The 18933-nt window shown below is 40.5% G+C and overlaps 1 protein-coding gene across 3 annotated transcripts in view; it reads left to right on the top strand.

The window, feature by feature from the left end:
• Positions 1–18933, top strand: part of LOC136862705 (coiled-coil domain-containing protein 77) — a 216034-nt gene that overhangs the window by 140011 nt on the left and 57090 nt on the right. For all 3 annotated transcript variants that reach the window (XM_067138914.2, XM_067138915.2, XM_067138917.2), the window contains one exon: positions 11335–11584. In XM_067138914.2, coding sequence (XP_066995015.1) covers positions 11335–11584 — 250 coding nt within the window. The remainder of the gene's footprint in view (positions 1–11334; positions 11585–18933) is intronic.

Genomic DNA, 18933 nt, shown 5'->3' on the forward strand with positions numbered 1-18933 from the left:
ATGTGGACCCAAGTGTGATTCATTGGAGCAATATAGCAGGAGAAATAATGTGAGAATTTTCGGCATCCCTGAAAGTGTGAACGAAAACTGCAATGGACTAGCGCTCAATGTGTGCAAAGCAGTAGGTGCAGATGGGAGACTTAGTGTAATGACATCGATAGGTGTCACAGGGTAGGACCTCGATCTCCAGGGAAGACATTGACCTATCCTAGTAAAATTTGTGTTTTATCGCTTGTGGCAGGACATCTTCACGAGGAAGAGAAAACTGAAAGGATCATCCACAACAATCCGTGAAGATCTTACGGCTATTAGAATGTCCACCTTGAAGACAGCAATCCAGTGATTTGGACTGACTCAGGAGACATGATAATCAAGAAACCTGACAGGATGAAATTAAGAGTGTGCCAGCTAAATGAACTTGCTATGGCATAAGCTTATGTTGCAGTGCGGCTTCATCACTTGACAATGTTAGCACACTCCCATCCTTTACTGTATGTTACAGCTGAGAAGTTATCTTTTTATTTGTTTTAAGTATCTGTCTGTCTATCCGGCCAGCCCCGTGGTGTAGAGGTAGCGTGCATGCCTCTTACCCGGAGGCCCTGGGTTCGATTCCCGGCCAGGTCAGGGATTCTTACGTGGACCTGAGGGCTGGTTCAAGGTTCACTCAGCTTACATGATTAGAATTGAGGAGGTATCTGACTGTGAGATAGCGGCTCCTGTCTAGAAAGCCAAGAATAACGGCCGAAAGGATTTGTCATGCTGACCACACGACACCTCGTAATCTGCAGTCCTTCGGGATGAGCAGCGGTCGCTTGGTAGGCCAAGGCCCTTCAAGGGCTGTATTACCATGGGGTTTAGTTCATTTTCCTAACCAGTTCTAATGTAAGTCAGGGCCTCCTAACTACATCTACATATATCTAACATCAACACTACATTAAATAAGCTCCTGTTCGTGTTATTCTGTATGCCTAACCTAATTATTATTATTGACAGTTTATCTAAAATACGTTAATAGCTGGTTGTTCTTTGAATGTAGCCGCATGCTGTGTTCTCCTAGTTCTATTTAATTTCATTTTAGCAATTGGCAATGCATATCTCAAACAGCTGTAATTCCTCTGACCATAGCAATACTTTTTCCGTGTCACACTTCTCTTTCCCCACCCATCCTTTCAAACCAACTACCTGCTAGTCCATTGACCCGCTCCCCAACCCTTGAAGCTACAACACACATTCTCCAGTCATCCCTAAATAGACATAAAAGCACCCTTCACATATGTGACCTTAATGCCCAGAGTTTAGTTTCTCAGACTCATATAAGGTTCATTTCAACACGAATCCCTGCCCATCCGATGCATGCGCAGTTGAGAGAAAGTGTCCCAACACACACCAAACCAATCCCGGACTGATGCACGTACTCAAATTCAGCGTTCCAACACACCTCAAACTGCAGTTACTGACCGCCAGAACTCGTCCGCGGCCTGTGGGATGCACCGGTAGTACGGACATGCTCAAGAGAGGAAACTCACTGGACGGACCGCGTGCATTTCCACTCCTGTTCTGATCCTTGTTCTTCTCACATGTGGTTTGTTAACATTGCCATAACCTCTAAACGGTAATAATTATTTCTAAATCTGTTAATGGATTCTGTTGAGGTACTTGTGAATTGAGGAGTAGAAATAATAAGTAAAGAAATAATAAATAAGTAATAATTAATAAGTACACAATAAAAATGGAAAGGTATGGGGATTTCGTTCAATCTTTATCCAGTGAAGATGAGTTGGATATGTAGTTCGCAGTGCCAAGGAAGCGAGAAAATTATTTGAGTAAGTTTTATTGTTGCTAGTGGAATTCTCGAGGTTCTTTCTAATCGCGTCATTCTGATTTCACTGTCCAAACTCAGTAGTGATTTTTTTTTTTTTTTTTTTTTTTTTTGCTAGTTGCTTTACGTTGCACCAACACAGATAGGTCTTATGGCGACCATGGTACAGGAAAGGTCTAGGAGTGGGAAGGAAGCGGCCGTGGCCTTAATTAAGGTACAGCCCCAGCATTTGCCTGGTGTGAAAATGGGAAACCACGGAAAACCATTTTCAGGGCTGCCGACAGTGGGGTTCGAACCTACTATCTCCCGAATACTGGATACTGGCCGCACTTAAGCGACTGCAGCTATCAAGCTCGGTAGTGATTATTCTAGTAATCCTGGTACATCAAAACGGAAACCTTCTTACCACTTGTTCCACTGCTTTCCTCTCACCCTAGTGGGGCCTGGGAGCGAACTGTGTTGCACATTTTGTGGAGGGATGTATTTGCTATTAGCCTGCGTGTTTCTCCGTTGGTTGGTTGGTTGGTTGGTTGGTTGGTTGGTTGGTTGGTTGGTTGGTTGGTTGGTTGGTTGGTTGGTTGGTTGGTAGGTAGGTAGTGAGTTGTGTGTCTATGAAGAGCATGTATTGACACGAACACAAATGCCCAGTTCCTGCGTTCGTGGAATTAACCAGACCTGGCCAGGAATTGAACCCACGACTCTATGAACTGAAGGTTGTGACAGTGACCTTTGAAAATAGTGAATTATGATGATAAATAATAAAGAATGTGCAAGTGTATTTATTTTTATACCGAGCGAGTTGGGCGCGCAGCTGTGAGCTTGCATTCAGGAGATAGTGGGTTCGAAACCCACTGTCGGCAGCCCTGAAGATGGTTTTCCATGGTTTCCCATTTTCACACCAGGCAAATGCTGGGGCTGTACCTTAATTAAGTCCACGGCCGCTTCCTTCCAACTCCTAGGCCTTTCCTATCCCATCATCACCATAAGACCTATCTGTGTCGGTGCGACGTAAAGCAACTTGTAAATTAATTTTTATGTTTGTAGCTTGAGATTTACTATGCCTAACAAAAATGTTTCAATATCAGCAGTTCCCTTACACAGTATTTTCTGCTGAGTATTGGGAGCTGAAAACCTTTATTTTCTTCCTTACATCCTCAACCATAATCTTCTTTAATATCATTCGCTATCTCGCTGTATTTCCTTAATCGCAAATATTTAGATATGTATAAACATTTATGTTTCATCCAAGTTCTTTTATCCAAGATTATAAAATTTCTTTGATCCAAGTTACTTAAAATATAGTTCCTTAAGTGTGAAATACGGGCCTAAGGCTTGGAGGCAGATATCCCTCCCTAACCAATTAAAACGAATATAAACCATGTGTGTGTATTTCATATTTTATTCATTTTTAAAATACTTGTTGTACCATGTTCTATATATATTGAATTTTATCAGTATTTCAGTAATTTACCCTTTCCTTTTTCGCACGAATCTACAAACAACTAAACAGGGCAAGGTAATACTAAATAGGCGCCAAACTCTTAGTTTACACGTGAGATTGCAGTCCAGGAAGTGTTCCAACACGATCAAGTTCGGGACCAGCCGCTGACCAATCCCAAACCGGCACATGCGCACAGGGCGATGCATGAATCCACCGGTGACCATCAGAAACTCGTGTGTTGGAACAATCTATAGATGAACTAAAAGAGATTTTCATTCCAGTGTCCTTTGATATCTTATGCAGTGAAAGTTGGTTGAAAGTCAAACATCAGGCTAAGAACCTAGAATTGCCTGGCTACTGCATTCTGAGGAATGACAGTCTTGGCAAAGGGGGCAGTGGGGTCTGTGCTTTTGTCTCTTCACGCTTGAAACATCAAATTATCTGTCAATAACCTCAAGAGCATGAGCGAAAACCTGAGTATATGTTCTTAGAGATACAGGTCTCTACCGTGAAATGCTTAGAGACTGACCTTATTAGACTGTTACATATGTACAAAAAGCAAAGCAAAGCAAACCAAAGTCATCTCCTTATAGGCCATGAAGATCTGTGGAGTGGTGGTAGGTAAAGGCTTCCACTATTCGCAACTGCGGCACGTGATGGGATCGAGTGGTTAGCTCTACGCCCAGCTGCCTTTGCCCCTAGGAATTAACCTGGTACTCATTTTTTGTGTAGGCTGAGTGAACCTCAGGGCCATATGCACCTACGGAAGTGGCAATCTCGTTTCTTAAATTTTAAGACTTCCTGACGGGGATTCGAACCCACATCCTTCCGGGCGAACCGAGCAAGCCTTTACTGTCTCAGCCAGGCAGCCCCTACATATGTACAAACATTTTGTAATAATGGGAGACTTGAATGCAAACCTTCTAGACGCAGATTCTTCTGAAACCACCCATCTACTAAATACGTTTCGGCATGCAGTATGATGATCCTCCCACTTTCTCGCACTCACCACACTAAAACTTCACACACACCTTACTGGACCTAATACAGGTCAAACAACCCTGACAGAGTATTACATCACATCCAGACATCTGCTCCTGGACTGTCTTTATGACCTATGCACTGCAATGCCCCAAACATAAACCTAAGTACGTAACTTACAGAGACTATACCCGTATTGACAACGAAAAATTATTGGAAGACTCTTTTTTGATGCCGTGGCATAAGATAACTCATAAAGCTTCTATTGATGACATGGTCACTACTTTCAATAACATGATACTACATATTTTTGACAGACAACGCCCCTCCACGGACAGCTCGTGTCTGTAAAAGTCTCTCCTTGTGGTTAAATGATAATACAGTGGAACCTCGATTCTCAGTTTTTGGAGGGTCCGCAGGAAAAAAAAACGTACAACGCGGGAAAACGGAAAATCCAGGAACAAGTGAACCATCAATAATTTGGCTAAACATCACAAAAAAGAAATATGTATACTTACAATCTTACAAACACACCTAAAGCAAACCAAACTACAGCCCAATGGGTCTTCCGCCTACCAATCGACCGCTGCTCGGTCCAAAGGCCTGCAGATTACGAGGTGACGCATTGTCAGTGTGACGAATCCTCTCAGCCGTTATTCCTGGCTCTCTAGACCGGGTCGCCATCTCACCATTACATAGCGCCTCAATTAAAAGTAATCGTAGAATGAGTGAAACTTGAATCAGCCCTCACATCCAGGTAAAAATGCCTGACCTGGCCGGGAATCGAACCCAGGCCCTCCGGGAGAGAGGCAGGCAAGTTCGACCGCGGGGCCGGCTTCAGACATTAAATACTGGTATGCGACTTAAAAATCCCGAAACTTTACATTCAGTTTTATCAGGGAAACATCATCAGTTTCCTCTAAAAACTTCTTTCATTTCAGCAATTTGATCAGTCAAACTGTTCGAAAAACCTAACAACACCAAGCCAAACAACAATCGACCACAAGTAGTGGATTCAATCACTCAGTCAATATTGATCTGCATTTAGGTCAGTCGCCCAGGTGGCACATTCCCTATCTGTTGCTTTCCTAGCCTTTTCCTAAATGATTTCAAAGAAATTGGAAATTTATTGAACATCTCCCTTGGTAAGTTATTCCAATCCCTAACTCCCCTTCCTACAAATGAATATTTGCTCCAGTTTGTCCTCTTGAATTCCAACTTTATCTTCATATTGTGATCTTTCCTACTTTTATAAACGCCACTCAAACTTATTCGTCTACTAATGTCATTCCACGCGATCTCTCCGCTGACAGCTCGGAACATACCACTTATAATACCAATATAAATGGTCCGTTATTGGACATTATAAATTTTCCAGCTAACTCATTCTTGGTTGCCAGCGTTTTGCCCTCGTGTGCTAGGGTGGGCTCATCAGTTGGTACCTAGCACACCTACCAATACGCTGGCTAGTGCACACCGTGGAGGCCACTGCGTAGGCTGACCGGAGCCACCGGCAGTGCCAATGCACTAAGAGACTTTGTCTCATCACTAAAAATTGATGCCTGCTTGGCCATCAGATGATATAGATGTTGATTCCCATAGGGAATCTGAAATATTTGTCCTGAATGAGTAAATTTATAATACCAATATAAATGGTCCGTTATTGGACATTATAAATTTTCCAGCTAACTCATTCTTGGTTGCCAGCATTTCGCCCTCGTGTGCTAGGGTGGGCTCATCAGTTGGTACCTAGCACACCTACCAATATGCTGGCTAGTGCACACCATGGAGGCCACTGCGTAGGCTAACTGGAGCCACCGGCAGTGCCAATGCACTAAGAGACTTTGTCTCATCACTAAAAATTGATGCGTGCTTGGCCATCAGATTGTATAGATGTTGATTCCCATAGGGAATCTGAAATATTTGTCCTGAATGAGTAAATTTATAATACCAATATACATGGTCCCTTATTGGACATTATAAATTTTCCAGCTAACTCATTCTTGGTTGCCAGAGTTTCGCCCTCGTGTGCTAGGGTGGGCTCATCAGTTGGTACCTAGCACACCTACCAATACGCTGGCTAGTGCACACCGTGGAGGCCACTGCGTAGGCTAACTGGAGCACGTTTTCCACTTTTACTTTCAATAAAGACATCTATGGAATCACGAACATTTTTAAGAAACACAATACTAAGGTTCTCTTTTGAACTAACAACAGGAACATGGAAGTGATACACAACTCCACCTCAGTAAATAGAACTAACGTTTTTTTTCAAGATTAGGCGTTTGGAGATTCAAATGGAATAACTGCAATTTTTCTTATATAGGGCAGACCGGACGTAGCTTCAAAATTGGGTACAGTACTTAGAACCTGTCAACGCAATAAAGTGTAATAGATTCTCGGTGGTGGGGGAACACATGCATGATTCAAAACATAGCTTCACTAACGTTGATCAAGATATATAAATCCTAGAGACAGTAAGCAAAGGCCCCCCTCCTCGACGTAACTGAAAACTGTTTATACACCTTGATCAATATCTTAACCCTAATCTAAACTTAAACGACATATTAGAGTAGCAGAACATCCTTTTTGACTTTCTCATTACGGTTTTCAAAAACACCAAGTTTTCAGGTCAGGGCTCGATCTTGCACGCACTATACAGCACCTTTTCACATTTTTTACCCCCACCGCATTATCCTCCGCTCCGCCTGAAACACCTTACCCCCACTCACTCTGTCCTTCTCCCCCTTCCCTCCAACTCCACCTCTGCCCCGTTCTTGTTTCCACGTACTATTCAGAGCTTAGTTCCTCTCCACACATCAGGCTCCATGGCATGCTGAGCAAGGTGAGTTTCATACTATTAGTTTTCTTTTGACCGAGCTCGATAGCTGCAGTCGCTTAATTGCGGCCAGTATCCAGTAATCGGAAGATCGTGGGTTCGAGCCCCACTGTCGGCAGCCCTGAAGATGGTTTTCTGTGGTTTCCCATTTTCACACCAGGCAAATGCCGGGGCTGTACCTTCATTAAGGCTACGGCCGCTTCCTTCCAATTCCTAGGCCTTTCCTATCCCATCGTCGCCGTAAGACATATCTGTGTCGGTGCGGCGTAAAGCAAATAGCAAAAAAAAGTTTTCTTTTGTTTCCATTTGTTTTCAATCAGTCTTTCTTCTTCCTCTCAGTTTCCTTACCTCTTTATGTTTTTTGCATACCTAATTAGGCCTTGTTTCTGTTTAGGTTGTTTACGCTCCGCATCGAACTGAGAAGTCTAGGTCTTATACAGAAGAAAAAGGGGGGGCCTTCACCTTTATAGCTTTCCACTGCTCAATGGACCACAACACTTAAAACTTAAAAGCCGCTGTTATACATCAGTTGTATTTAAAAGTTGTTTCTCTATTTAGAGATCTATTTACTCTCACAACAAGACAACAACTTCAAGATTTTAATGTGTATATTCAAGATTTTAAACACATACCAAATGAAATGAAATGGTGTATGGCTTTTAGTGCCAGGAGTGTCCGAGGACAAGTTCGGCTCGCCAGATGCAGGTCTTTCGATTTGACTCCCGTAGGCGACCTGCGCGTCGTGATGAGGATGAAATAATGATGATGAAGATGACACATACACCCAGCCCCCGAGCCAGCGGAATTAACCAATTATGGTTAAAATTCCCGACCCTGCCAGGAATCAAACCCGGGACCCCTGTGACCAAAGGCCAGCACGCTAACCATTTAGCTATAGAACCAGACACATACCAAATAAGACTCAGCATTAAATCTTGGCTTTCCTCCTCACATCAAGATTAACCAAGACTATAATGTCTTAAATACGTTATAACAAGAAGAATCGTGTTTTTTAAACTTTAATGTGGATTTCTTGTCAAGGACTATTATACTTTTAAGTGGTACACTTGTTATTTGTGTCTCATATGTGTGAATATTGTTTTGTATATTTTGTTCTTTTGCTCTTTTTAATGATTGGCTGATGATGGACACAAACATAGTGTTGAAACTGGTACCATATTAAACATGTGATACATTGCACAATATAATTGTATTGTGTTGTATTGGAAAGGTGGAACCCTTTAATTTACCTTATCTTATTGTAATTCTCAGTTCAGTACAGAACCAACCATGAAGTTTACAACTTTATAATCTATGGAATAATGGTGGTTGTCCTGTTGCCATTCCCTGTTGGTTTAGAGTGTGGCATAAAGTAGGTAGTCCAGAGTGCTTTTAGGACGGGAAGGATGCATGTGGGACATTCACCTTTTGCAGAAAACTTTTTAATGCTGCAAGATCGCATGTGGGACATCTGCCTTTTTTCTTCTAAGTAATTTCTCAGTAGGAGGAAAGAGTCAATAGACATTCGCCTTATGCCTACATTATTGGAGTGAGATAATGAAGAGTGCTTATTATTGTGAACATTATTATAGTTTCCTGTGTTATGGGAATACAAAAGACCTGCATTATCGCATGCGTAGAGCCTCCGTGGCTCAGGCAGCAGCGCGCCGGCCTCTCACCGCTGGGTTCCGTGGTTCAAATCCTGGTCACTCTAAGTGAAATTTGTGCTGGACAAAGCAAAGGTAGGGCAGGTTTTTCTCTGGGTACTCCGGTTTTCCCTGTCATATTTCATTCCAGCAACACTCTCCCATATCATTTTATTTCATCTGTCATTCATTGATCATTGTCCCGGAGGAGTGTGACAGGCTTCGGCAACCGGCACAATTCCTATCCTCGCCACTAGATGGGGGCTTCATTCATTCCATTCCTGACCCTGTCGAATGACTGGAAACAGGCTGTGGATTTTCATTTTCATTATCACATGCAAATTAGCGTGAAAACAACAGTGAAATATTGTAAGCCACAAGAAATTAAAAGTTACGTAAGGCTTCGGTATTTGAACATACAAAAAATGAATAGTTTTTCAAGAGGGAAGATGATATTACAAGTTGCTCTGAAGCAAGCACGTGCAGTGAGAGGTAAATATATTTATGTTTCTTACTGAAGAGTTCCTTATTAGCCTACATTTTGTTACTGACTATGCTTTGTGGAGTTACGCCCTAATCAACAACTTCGATGTATAGAATGAAGTAATGCTCACTTCAACTGATTAAAATTAGAGCCCATTAAACTTATTCTGTATTCTTAGTAATATCTTAATGATTGTTATTATTACTGTTTTAGGCCTGTTAATCAACATTAAACTTCACTCCTAAACTTCCACTACAAATATCGCATATTGCTATCGTAAAAAAATTATATTCTCAGGTGAAGAGAGACTGGACGGCAAGCGTTCATGTGAGAAATCTTTGGATGAAGAGCATACGGAAGACTTGCAGGATGATATTGCATCAGACTTCTCTGACTTGGACTCAATTACGAACTGAAGGCAGTGAAATTAGTGAGTTTTCTGTAGACAGTCATTTTGTTTTCTTTGTACCCACAACATTATGCCAATTATAGTTGTAATAATTATTAATATTATTATTATCATAAAGTTTCTTTTAATTTCAGAATATGAAAATAACTCAACGGAGGCATGTGAGTTACCTGCAATTAAGGGAAAAGTAAAAGAAGTAGTAGTATATCGTGGGAGAAAAAGAATCCGCTACCCCTCAAGTTGGAAAAGAAATAGTGCTAAAAGAAGCAGGTTGATTGGGGACACCTTATAAATCAGTGAAGGGTGGGAAGGACGTCCCAGCACGCACACGTAAGCCTCCATGCAAGTGTAGAATGAAATGGGCCGAGAAATGTAGTGAAGAGGAACGGAGAAATATATTTGACGCCTTATGAAATTAGTCTAGTTCTTGGGACCAGAAACGTCAGATGATAGGAACCTTGGTGAAGGAAGTTCCAAACAATAGACACAGAACTCATAAAGAAATGGGTAGTTCTACAGAGAGAAGAAGGATGACAAAACTACACACTGGAAAGGCCACACACACATGGAAGTGGACAGTATTCATTCAACCATTGAAAGGAAAAAGTCAAAATTCACCAACTTGGAGATTGCTGTACCACGTGATTGGGCTCAGTTTGTTAGAACATTAGAAAGAAGCTGCTAGTAGTCCACGAAATGCAATGTAGTGATTTCAAAAATTTCACTTCTTTAATTGAAACATCTGGATCCCCTTTCACAAATCACAAGAAATCTACTACAGGTGAAATGTTCCTAATCTCAAAAGTTGTATGGCTTAAAGTTTCAGCTGACAAACCTGGAATTATTGCCTACAAAACATCCTTCAGCAACACCTGTTTTCAAAAAATTGATATCAGAAGACATCGTAGAAATGCTCTCCTGTTATGAAAGAAAATTTTGACCATACGAAGCGGACCCAAACCCATTAGTTCAGCAAAATACATGGACCTGCAAACGTTAACCCAGTGAATTCCACAGCAGTACAGTGCATTTTACAGTGACCTCCCTCATGGAGGAGAAGACAGATATCCTACCGATGAATGATACTTCTACAGATATAAATTGAAATTCTCAGGAGAACATTTCATTCAGGAAAAAGTAATTTACAATAATTATCTTACACAGAACTTCAGTGACAAAATTAATGTGTAAAAAAAATTGTGAAAATTGTCTTAATGTGATAATTATTATAATGTTTTGTGTGCTATATTTTGTTTTTCTTGTTCATTTAGCTACAGAATAGGTATAAATTGACATTATACACAGTTATTTACGTATTAAATTACTTTTACAGCATCCAGAAGTTTAATAAGGAATTAAGAAGAAAAAAGGTGCATGTCCGATTTCACGGTTTTCCCAAGAAAATTTAGATTGGAATATATGAATATGAACTTATTTCACATCCACATAAATATGATATGCAGAGTAAATAAATATATATAGCACATTTATAATTCTACTGCATTTGTATAACGAACAATTGGCATAAATGTTCAGCCAGTTACTGTTTTTAGCTTATACTGTAAAATTAACAAAATGGACATAAGCCCTTTTGTTTTGTTTCTTTATTCCACCTTTTATTTTGCAGCTCATTGTTATATCTACGTTCGCTTTATCATTTGAGTATATGTAGAGGTTTGGTTGCTGTACTTATGATTTCCTGTTTTTCTGTCTAGGCTCAAGGAGAGTAATGAGGAACTTACCCAGTCAATAAAAGATCATATGCAGTGGAGAGAGGAGATCAGACTGCAGGAAGTTGCATTTTATACGGAACTCAACTCTATGCAATCTGCCAGGAACAAACCTGAAGAACAGGCACATGAAACAGAAAATAGTAATCATACCTTACCTGGAGGTGGCACAGATGCAACTACTAGACCAAGTATAGATACTTCAGCTCTTACGAGCGAGATAAGTTATTTAAAGGTATGATGCATGTGGTATTCCACTCTTAGCTTATCTTCTCATGGCTCATCCATTAGCTATGAAAGCGTTGGGTATAATAATAATAATAATAATAATAATAATAATAATAATAATAATAATAATAATAATAATAATAATAATACCGGGCGAGTTGGCCATGCAGTTAGGAGCGTGCGGCTGTGAGCTTGCATCCGGGAGATAGTGGGTTCGAATCCCACTGTCGGCAGCCCTGAAGATGGTTTTCCATGGTTTCCCATTTCTACACCAGGCAAATGCTGGGGCTGTACCTTAATTAAGGCCACGGCTGCTTCCTTCCCATTCCTAGGCCTTTCCTATCCCATCGTCATCATAAGACCTATCTGTGTCGGTATGACGTAAAGCAAAATAGCTTCTAAAAAATAATAATCGGATCGCCTTAGCTACTGTGTGCAGACATTTCAACTTGACACCATCTGGCTGTCTGCTCGTTAGTTTCAATGTTCGGTTTTACCCTAGGCCTACCAGATGGCAGACCGAGTAACCAAAACTCTCTTGGGTGTCTATGGCTGATATTTAATGAATTTTGTCAGGTAAACACCAAATGTGTCATCAGAGATCATTTACATGCCGACATCGTACAACATGGAGTGTCAGATGGACTTTTTTCCGCCCTTCAAATATCTGCCGGGTTTGAACCCGCTATCTTGGGATCCGGAGGCCGACACTCTATCACTGATCCACAGAGGCAGCTACCACTGGGTAACATATATTCTTCATTACTTAGTAAATTAAATACAGTAAGTGACAGATCAAACAGTGCTGATGCAGTCGTTTAAGTGGGGCCAGTATCCACTATTCGGGAGATAGTGGGTTCGAACCCCACTGTCGGCAGCTCTGAAGATGGTTTTCTGTGGTTTCCCTTTTTCACACCAGACAAATGCTGGGACTGTACTTCAATTAAGGCCACGATCGCTTCCTTCCCACTCCTAGACCTTTCCTGTCCCATCGTCGAAGACCTATCTATGTTGGTACGATGTAAAGCAACTTGGAAAAAAAAAACAGTGCTGAAATTACAAACAGACTCTAAACATCAAGGTACATCACTACATGTATCAGTCAATCAATACTGATTTGCATTTAGGGCAGTCACCCAGGTGGCCGATTTCCTATCTGTTTCGGTACAGCATTTGACTAAAATGTGCACCCTCGCGTATCACGCATTGGACATGGATCTCTTGATAATGCCTCGTCAAATCGTGTGTTAGCTCAACAGAAACAGTAAAGAATGAGACAGGGATAGAAAGTGGGAAGTTGGTACAGTGTGCTACTTCTTACTTTAATAAAGATGAAGTAGCCAAAGCAGAAATTTTATGGGCGTTAAAAGTTGGTACTAGTAAATACGAGAGGAGTTCATGTGCAGATACACACGATGCATTTAAACTTTTGTTCCCAGATAGTTCAGTTGCATCGAAATTCCCCTTTGGTGAAAGTAAGTGTTCCTACATGATTATTTATTTATTTATTTATTTATTTATTTATTTATTTATTTATTTATTTATTTATTTATTGATTGATTGATTGATTGATTGATTGATTGATTGATTGATTGATTGATTGATTGATTGATACATACATACATACATACATACATACATACATACATACATACATACATACATACATACATACAGACTTCTCCTCCATATTCACAGACACTATACATATGTATTTATGAATGCCTGAATGAATTGATAATGAATGATTCCATGACTGAATTGAATTGTCATGCATGAATGAATGAATCAACACTTCTCTCCCAGTCACGGATAGCCACCAACTGAGGAGAGAGCATTCGATTCGCTGAATAAATGCATGGATGGGTTTATGCATAACTACTGCCCGGTCGTGTTATCCACCCCTGGTTAGAAAAGGAGCCACCTTCCCAGGGATAACGCGCCCGGCCCTTTCTCTTGAGGCCCAAACGGAAGACCCCCACCTGATCTAATAGCTGTCAAACACTAATTTCTCACCATTCCGTAATTTCTGCAAGACACACGTAAGTGGAAATCCTGCTCCCCATGTGTCCCCCTCCCTTTCTTCTTTCTCTGTTGCATTTGTAGTCACTCTACCCATTCGATTGGGATAGGCCCGTCCTATCCCGTCCAACCTCGGTTATATCCTTACATGAATGTATGAATTAATTAATTATGATTCCCTGTCTAAATTAGTGCCTCCTTGCACGGGCGGTTCACCATACCACATGCAAGGGCCACGCCTACGATTTTTTCTACATGAATGGATGAATGAATGAATTACACTAGCCTGCAAAATACAACTTTTTTGTGCGGTAAAAACGAAACTAGGTGGGTTTTATGAATTTCTTAACGCAGAATTCGAGAAAAAAATTAGTTTTGGTGAATCACGTCTGGTTTGGTGGCAATTTTACAAAACATTATTTTGTTCTTACGTAAAGTTGTTGATACTTAGTATTGATTAAATTTGATGTATTAATGTAAATTTCAGCTTGCAAAACATAATCATATTTTGCATGCATTGTATACATATAAATGCTGCTTTGTAAGCAAGTAGATAGTATGTATTATATTTTTAATGTATATTGAAATTCGTGGAACTGAAGCATAAAGCGCCTATTTAGTTTCGAGTGTACAGTTGCTTTAAAATTAATATAACCGTACCTTGAATAAAAATTACATGGTTAAACATACATAGTTTTGTTACATTATGTGCAGGTTAGATTCACACCTCCGTCTTTTCCCGTTTTCCGTAGAATTTCCGGGTTTTTGAAGTTCTTGAATGATCTCTAGAAGGGTCGTCTCGTGCAATCGACCAACAGTAATCGGCCATCATATTCACATCCCAGCGTCCCTGATAGCGTCGTTCTGCATCTTTGAGATCCTGGTGAAACCTTTCACCTTGTTCTTCACTGACAGCTCCTAAATTTAGAGGGAAATAATCCAGATGCGAAGCTAAGAAATGAGGCTTAAGGCTCATATTACAACCGAGTTCCTTAAACTTTACCAACATTTTTCCTTACAATTTCTTTGTGTTGAGGGTCCTTAATGTTGCCAAGGAATTTATTCACTACATCTTTGAATGCATTCCATGCCTCTTTCTCAATTTTGGTCATCGTGTCTCTGAAAATTTTATCCTTCATCTGTTTACGAATCTGTGGTCCATCAAATATGCCTTCTTTGATTTTTGCATGTAATAATGAGGGAAATTTAGTGGACAAATATTGGAAGCATAGGCTACTTTTATCTAATGCCTCGACATACAGTTTCATCAATCCAAATTTGATGTGCAAGGGTGGAAGTAGAATTTTTTCACGGTCAATAAGACTTACATTCAAGACATTTTTGGATTCTGGTTGTAGTTGTTTCCTTTCTGTCCAATTCACTGTATCCCAATGTTTATCCCATGCCCTGCTATCCCATTCACATAGGAAACAGGGAAATTTTGTATAGCCTTTTTGTTGTCCCAGCAACAATCCAATGATCTTCAAATCACCGCAAATTTGCCACCCATGCTCATGATATTTAATTTTTTCAAGCACCAACTTTAAGGTCTCCTATGTTTCAGACATTTTTGTGGAGTGTGCAAGTGGACGGATGCCAGAACATTTGTATTATGAAGCAAAACAGCCTTTAAACTTATTTTGGAAGAGTCAATAAAAACACGCCAGTTACTAGGATCATAGTCTTTCTCTCCCAAGATTTGAAACATCCGTACAAAATACAAGTTCATCTTCTTGAGTATAATACTTTCGGACTGTTATCTTTGAAAGGAAACTGCTTTATCAGTCCATCATAAACATTGCATAAGGGCTGGAGCTTTTAACACGTCTGTTTATTCAAGTGGTCTAAGATGAAAGACAAACTCTCAACTGTCTTATCTTCAATCCTACATACCTCGCGGTCTATTGCGTGTCTTGGGGAGTTTGTTATGAATTTACCAGGAAATCCCCAACTAAAAAATGAAAATTTAGACAGCAATAAACCTATAATAAAATGCAAACAATAACAAATCAAATCACATAATTGTATTCTAAAAACAGTTGCGCGAGAACATCTCTCAACATTACATCTTACGAATTCATGCAGATACTAAAACACGAATTGCGTCAAAACTAGACATGATAGGAAAAAAGTAGCATCATTTTCGGAATCGGGGCAGCGATTTCCATAAGAATTACATATTTTCTGTGTTACCGCAAAATCATGTTGGCTAGTGTTATTTAATGATTCCCTAACTGGATTGAGGAAACATGTATGGATGGATTTATGAATGGGGTACATGAATATTCATGCATGTATGATAAAGGAGAAGACTCATCACTCCCAGTAACGGATAACCAGTAACTGGGGGGGAGAGCCCTTATTTTGAATTAAATGAATGACTGAATGAATGATAAATAGGGAATGAGTAATGAATGAGTGTTATCAAGCTACAGCTACGGATCGCCAGCAGCTGAGGAAGAAACATTCTATCCATTGGGCCCTGTCTCATTACAAACAATTTAACAGTTAATTACATTATGGCTTACTGAAATATAGACTTTACTGTGCTACTCCAGGAACCTATTACGCTGGCGTAGCAGGGGGAGAGGTGATGCTCCCCACGTGATGCGTCCCAGGTGGCGGATAGGGGGGTCCTAACCAGCTTGCTGGCGGCCCTGAGGGAAATAAAATACCTCTCGCGGACCAAACACACTACCCGCTGCGTTTGGGGGACGCATATGTAAAATACACCAGTGGTATCCCCTGCATGTCGTAAGAGGCTACTAAAAGGGGCCCAAGGGGCTCTCAACTTGGGAGTGTGGATTGGCGACCACGGGGCCCTTAGCTGAGTTTTGGCATTGCTTCCACTTACTTGTGCCAGGCTCGTCACTTTCGTCTATCCTATCCGACCTCCCTTGGTCAACTCTTGTTCTTTTCCGACCCCGACGGTATTAGAGCATTTGAGGCCTAGGGTTCACGCCTTTCGTGGCCCTTGCCTTTCTTTGTCCGTGACTTCATTTTTCGAAGTGACATATCCCTTCTTTTTTCTCTCTCTTTACCCCCTGTGGGTGGGGGATGCAGACAAATAATACACCCATGGTATCCCCTGCCTGTCATGAGAGGCGACTAAAAGGGGCGACCAAGGGATGATTGAATTAGAACCATGAAACTACTTTTGATTCGTTCCATCACACGGGGAACACCATGGGTTGACTGTACTTGCGAATAGTACCACTAAATTAGGTACGAAATAGGTTTGTGATTTGTAGCAGTAAAGAGGCTGGTCTGTGGGTTTCCAGTACCCATGCTTCGTAGCCATGTGAGCAGCACCGCGGGTCTGGGCGTAGCCTGTGAGTTGTACCACTATATGAGCGGCACCGTGGGTCTGCGTTGCGTGTGATTAGTACCCGCTATATGAGGAACACCACGGGATAGTACGAGTCCCTGTGGTTAGTACACCTAGGTGAGGAACCTCATCGGTTTGCGTTGGCTATGAGTGGCGCCATTGTGTGAGAAACACCATAGGTCTGCGTTCCCTGTATGAAGTGCAATACTTGAGAGTAGTACCAACTTGTCTGGAACACCGTGAGTCTTCGCTACTTTTGATTAGTACCCCAACATGACAAATACCATGGTTCTACTTTACTCGTGACATGTACCATTCTGTGGGGCCTTAGACCTGGATTTTGCACCCCTTTACACATCAAGCATCATTGTGCTTTCTAAGTGGTCCCTTGGTCAGTAATACTATTATTTACAATCTTTTTTTTTTTTTTTTTAGTCTGAGCCACTGGTTTTTTGTTGTTTTGTTTTGTTTTGTTTTTTGTTGGGTTCATGTCCATCCATTCATTCTTTGTGTCATTTTTTTATTTTATTTTGGTCAGTGGATGAATTTGTTCTTTTTGTTGTAATTTCATTTCGTACCGTTAGGGCCCGATAACCTCGATGTTAGCACAGTGCTACTAATATTCCTTATACTACATACCACTATTGGCAAATTCTTAACTAACCGGTTCGTAACACAATCATCCATCCGTAATCTGTCCTACCCTCATTGTAGGCTCTTTCAACACTCTTCTACATGAATTTCTAATTACAATTAACAGTTTACTGAGATTACCAGGCTTATATTATTCTTTGCTTATCATCCTAATAATCCTATAGCCATTCTCATCCTCACTTATCATATATTGTTCCTTGCTATTCAAAAATTTCCTTCTCACCTCTATGGTTTCTTTACATGATTTCAACATGTGAAATTCTTCTCTGTTTTCACCACAGAGAAGGCACCTTGTTGCATCCTTCCCCCTGATCCATCTCTTGTTTTTATAAATTCCCATCATCTACCATATCAAACCCCGGATTTCTCTTCTATTTACATTTACAATATTTATGTTCATATCCTGCCTTATCCTATTAAACTCTGAGAGGGTCACCTTGCTTCTACACTCGGATTCTAACCACTGTCTTTGAATATCTCTGAGTCGTCTAATTATTACTTTATTCGTCGATCTCTCCAACTTCTCCCAATAACTTCCGTATCCCAACCTGCCTAATATACTTTTAATTTTAGTTAACCAATACTCTCCCTGGATATTTTCTCTCTGATGTTGATATGCGATCTGCAGAAGCTCGCCACCCTCTCTTCCTTTCAGTCTCAACAAATATTTCAAAATTCTCTTAAGAATATCTACTTGGATATTTTCTTCGCATATTAATCTTACTCCACAATTTGCTGTACATTTTGGTAACCCCATTACAATTTTACAATACTTACTTAATAACCTGGTTCAGCATCTCACACACTTTCTCTACACCCCATAGCTCAGCTCCATATAACATTCAATTTTTTACTACGGCTTGCAGGACATTTATCTGAATCTTGTAATCTATATTTGGGAATTTATTTTCAAGAATTATAATTACTGATAATGCTGCAAGACCCTTCCATTTAGCTTGTTTTATTAGATGGACCCACTTCCCGTTATTTGCTATATATATTCCCAGGTACTCTAATCTATTTGTGACCTCCACATGACATCCATCTATCTTCCATTGTTCATTCTTTGCTCGCTTACAGCCTTTCTTACAGATTAGAACTTTCGTCTTGGAAATGTTAATTTTTAATGACCACTTTTTAGCAAACTCTGTCACAGCATTAATACTCTTTTGCATGCCTCCGGCCGTTAACGTCATCAGCAGGACATCATCCGCGAAAATTAGGCCTGGTGTTTCTTGATTTCCTAAAACTGGACTCATCCACTTATCACACCCATGTCCATTTAATATATCGTTTATAAATAACAAAATTAAAATAGGAGATATCTTGCATCCTTGTTTCAAACCCAATAG

Source organism: Anabrus simplex, chromosome 2 (genome assembly GCF_040414725.1).
Source record: "Anabrus simplex isolate iqAnaSimp1 chromosome 2, ASM4041472v1, whole genome shotgun sequence".
Taxonomy (NCBI): Eukaryota; Metazoa; Arthropoda; class Insecta; order Orthoptera; family Tettigoniidae; genus Anabrus; species Anabrus simplex.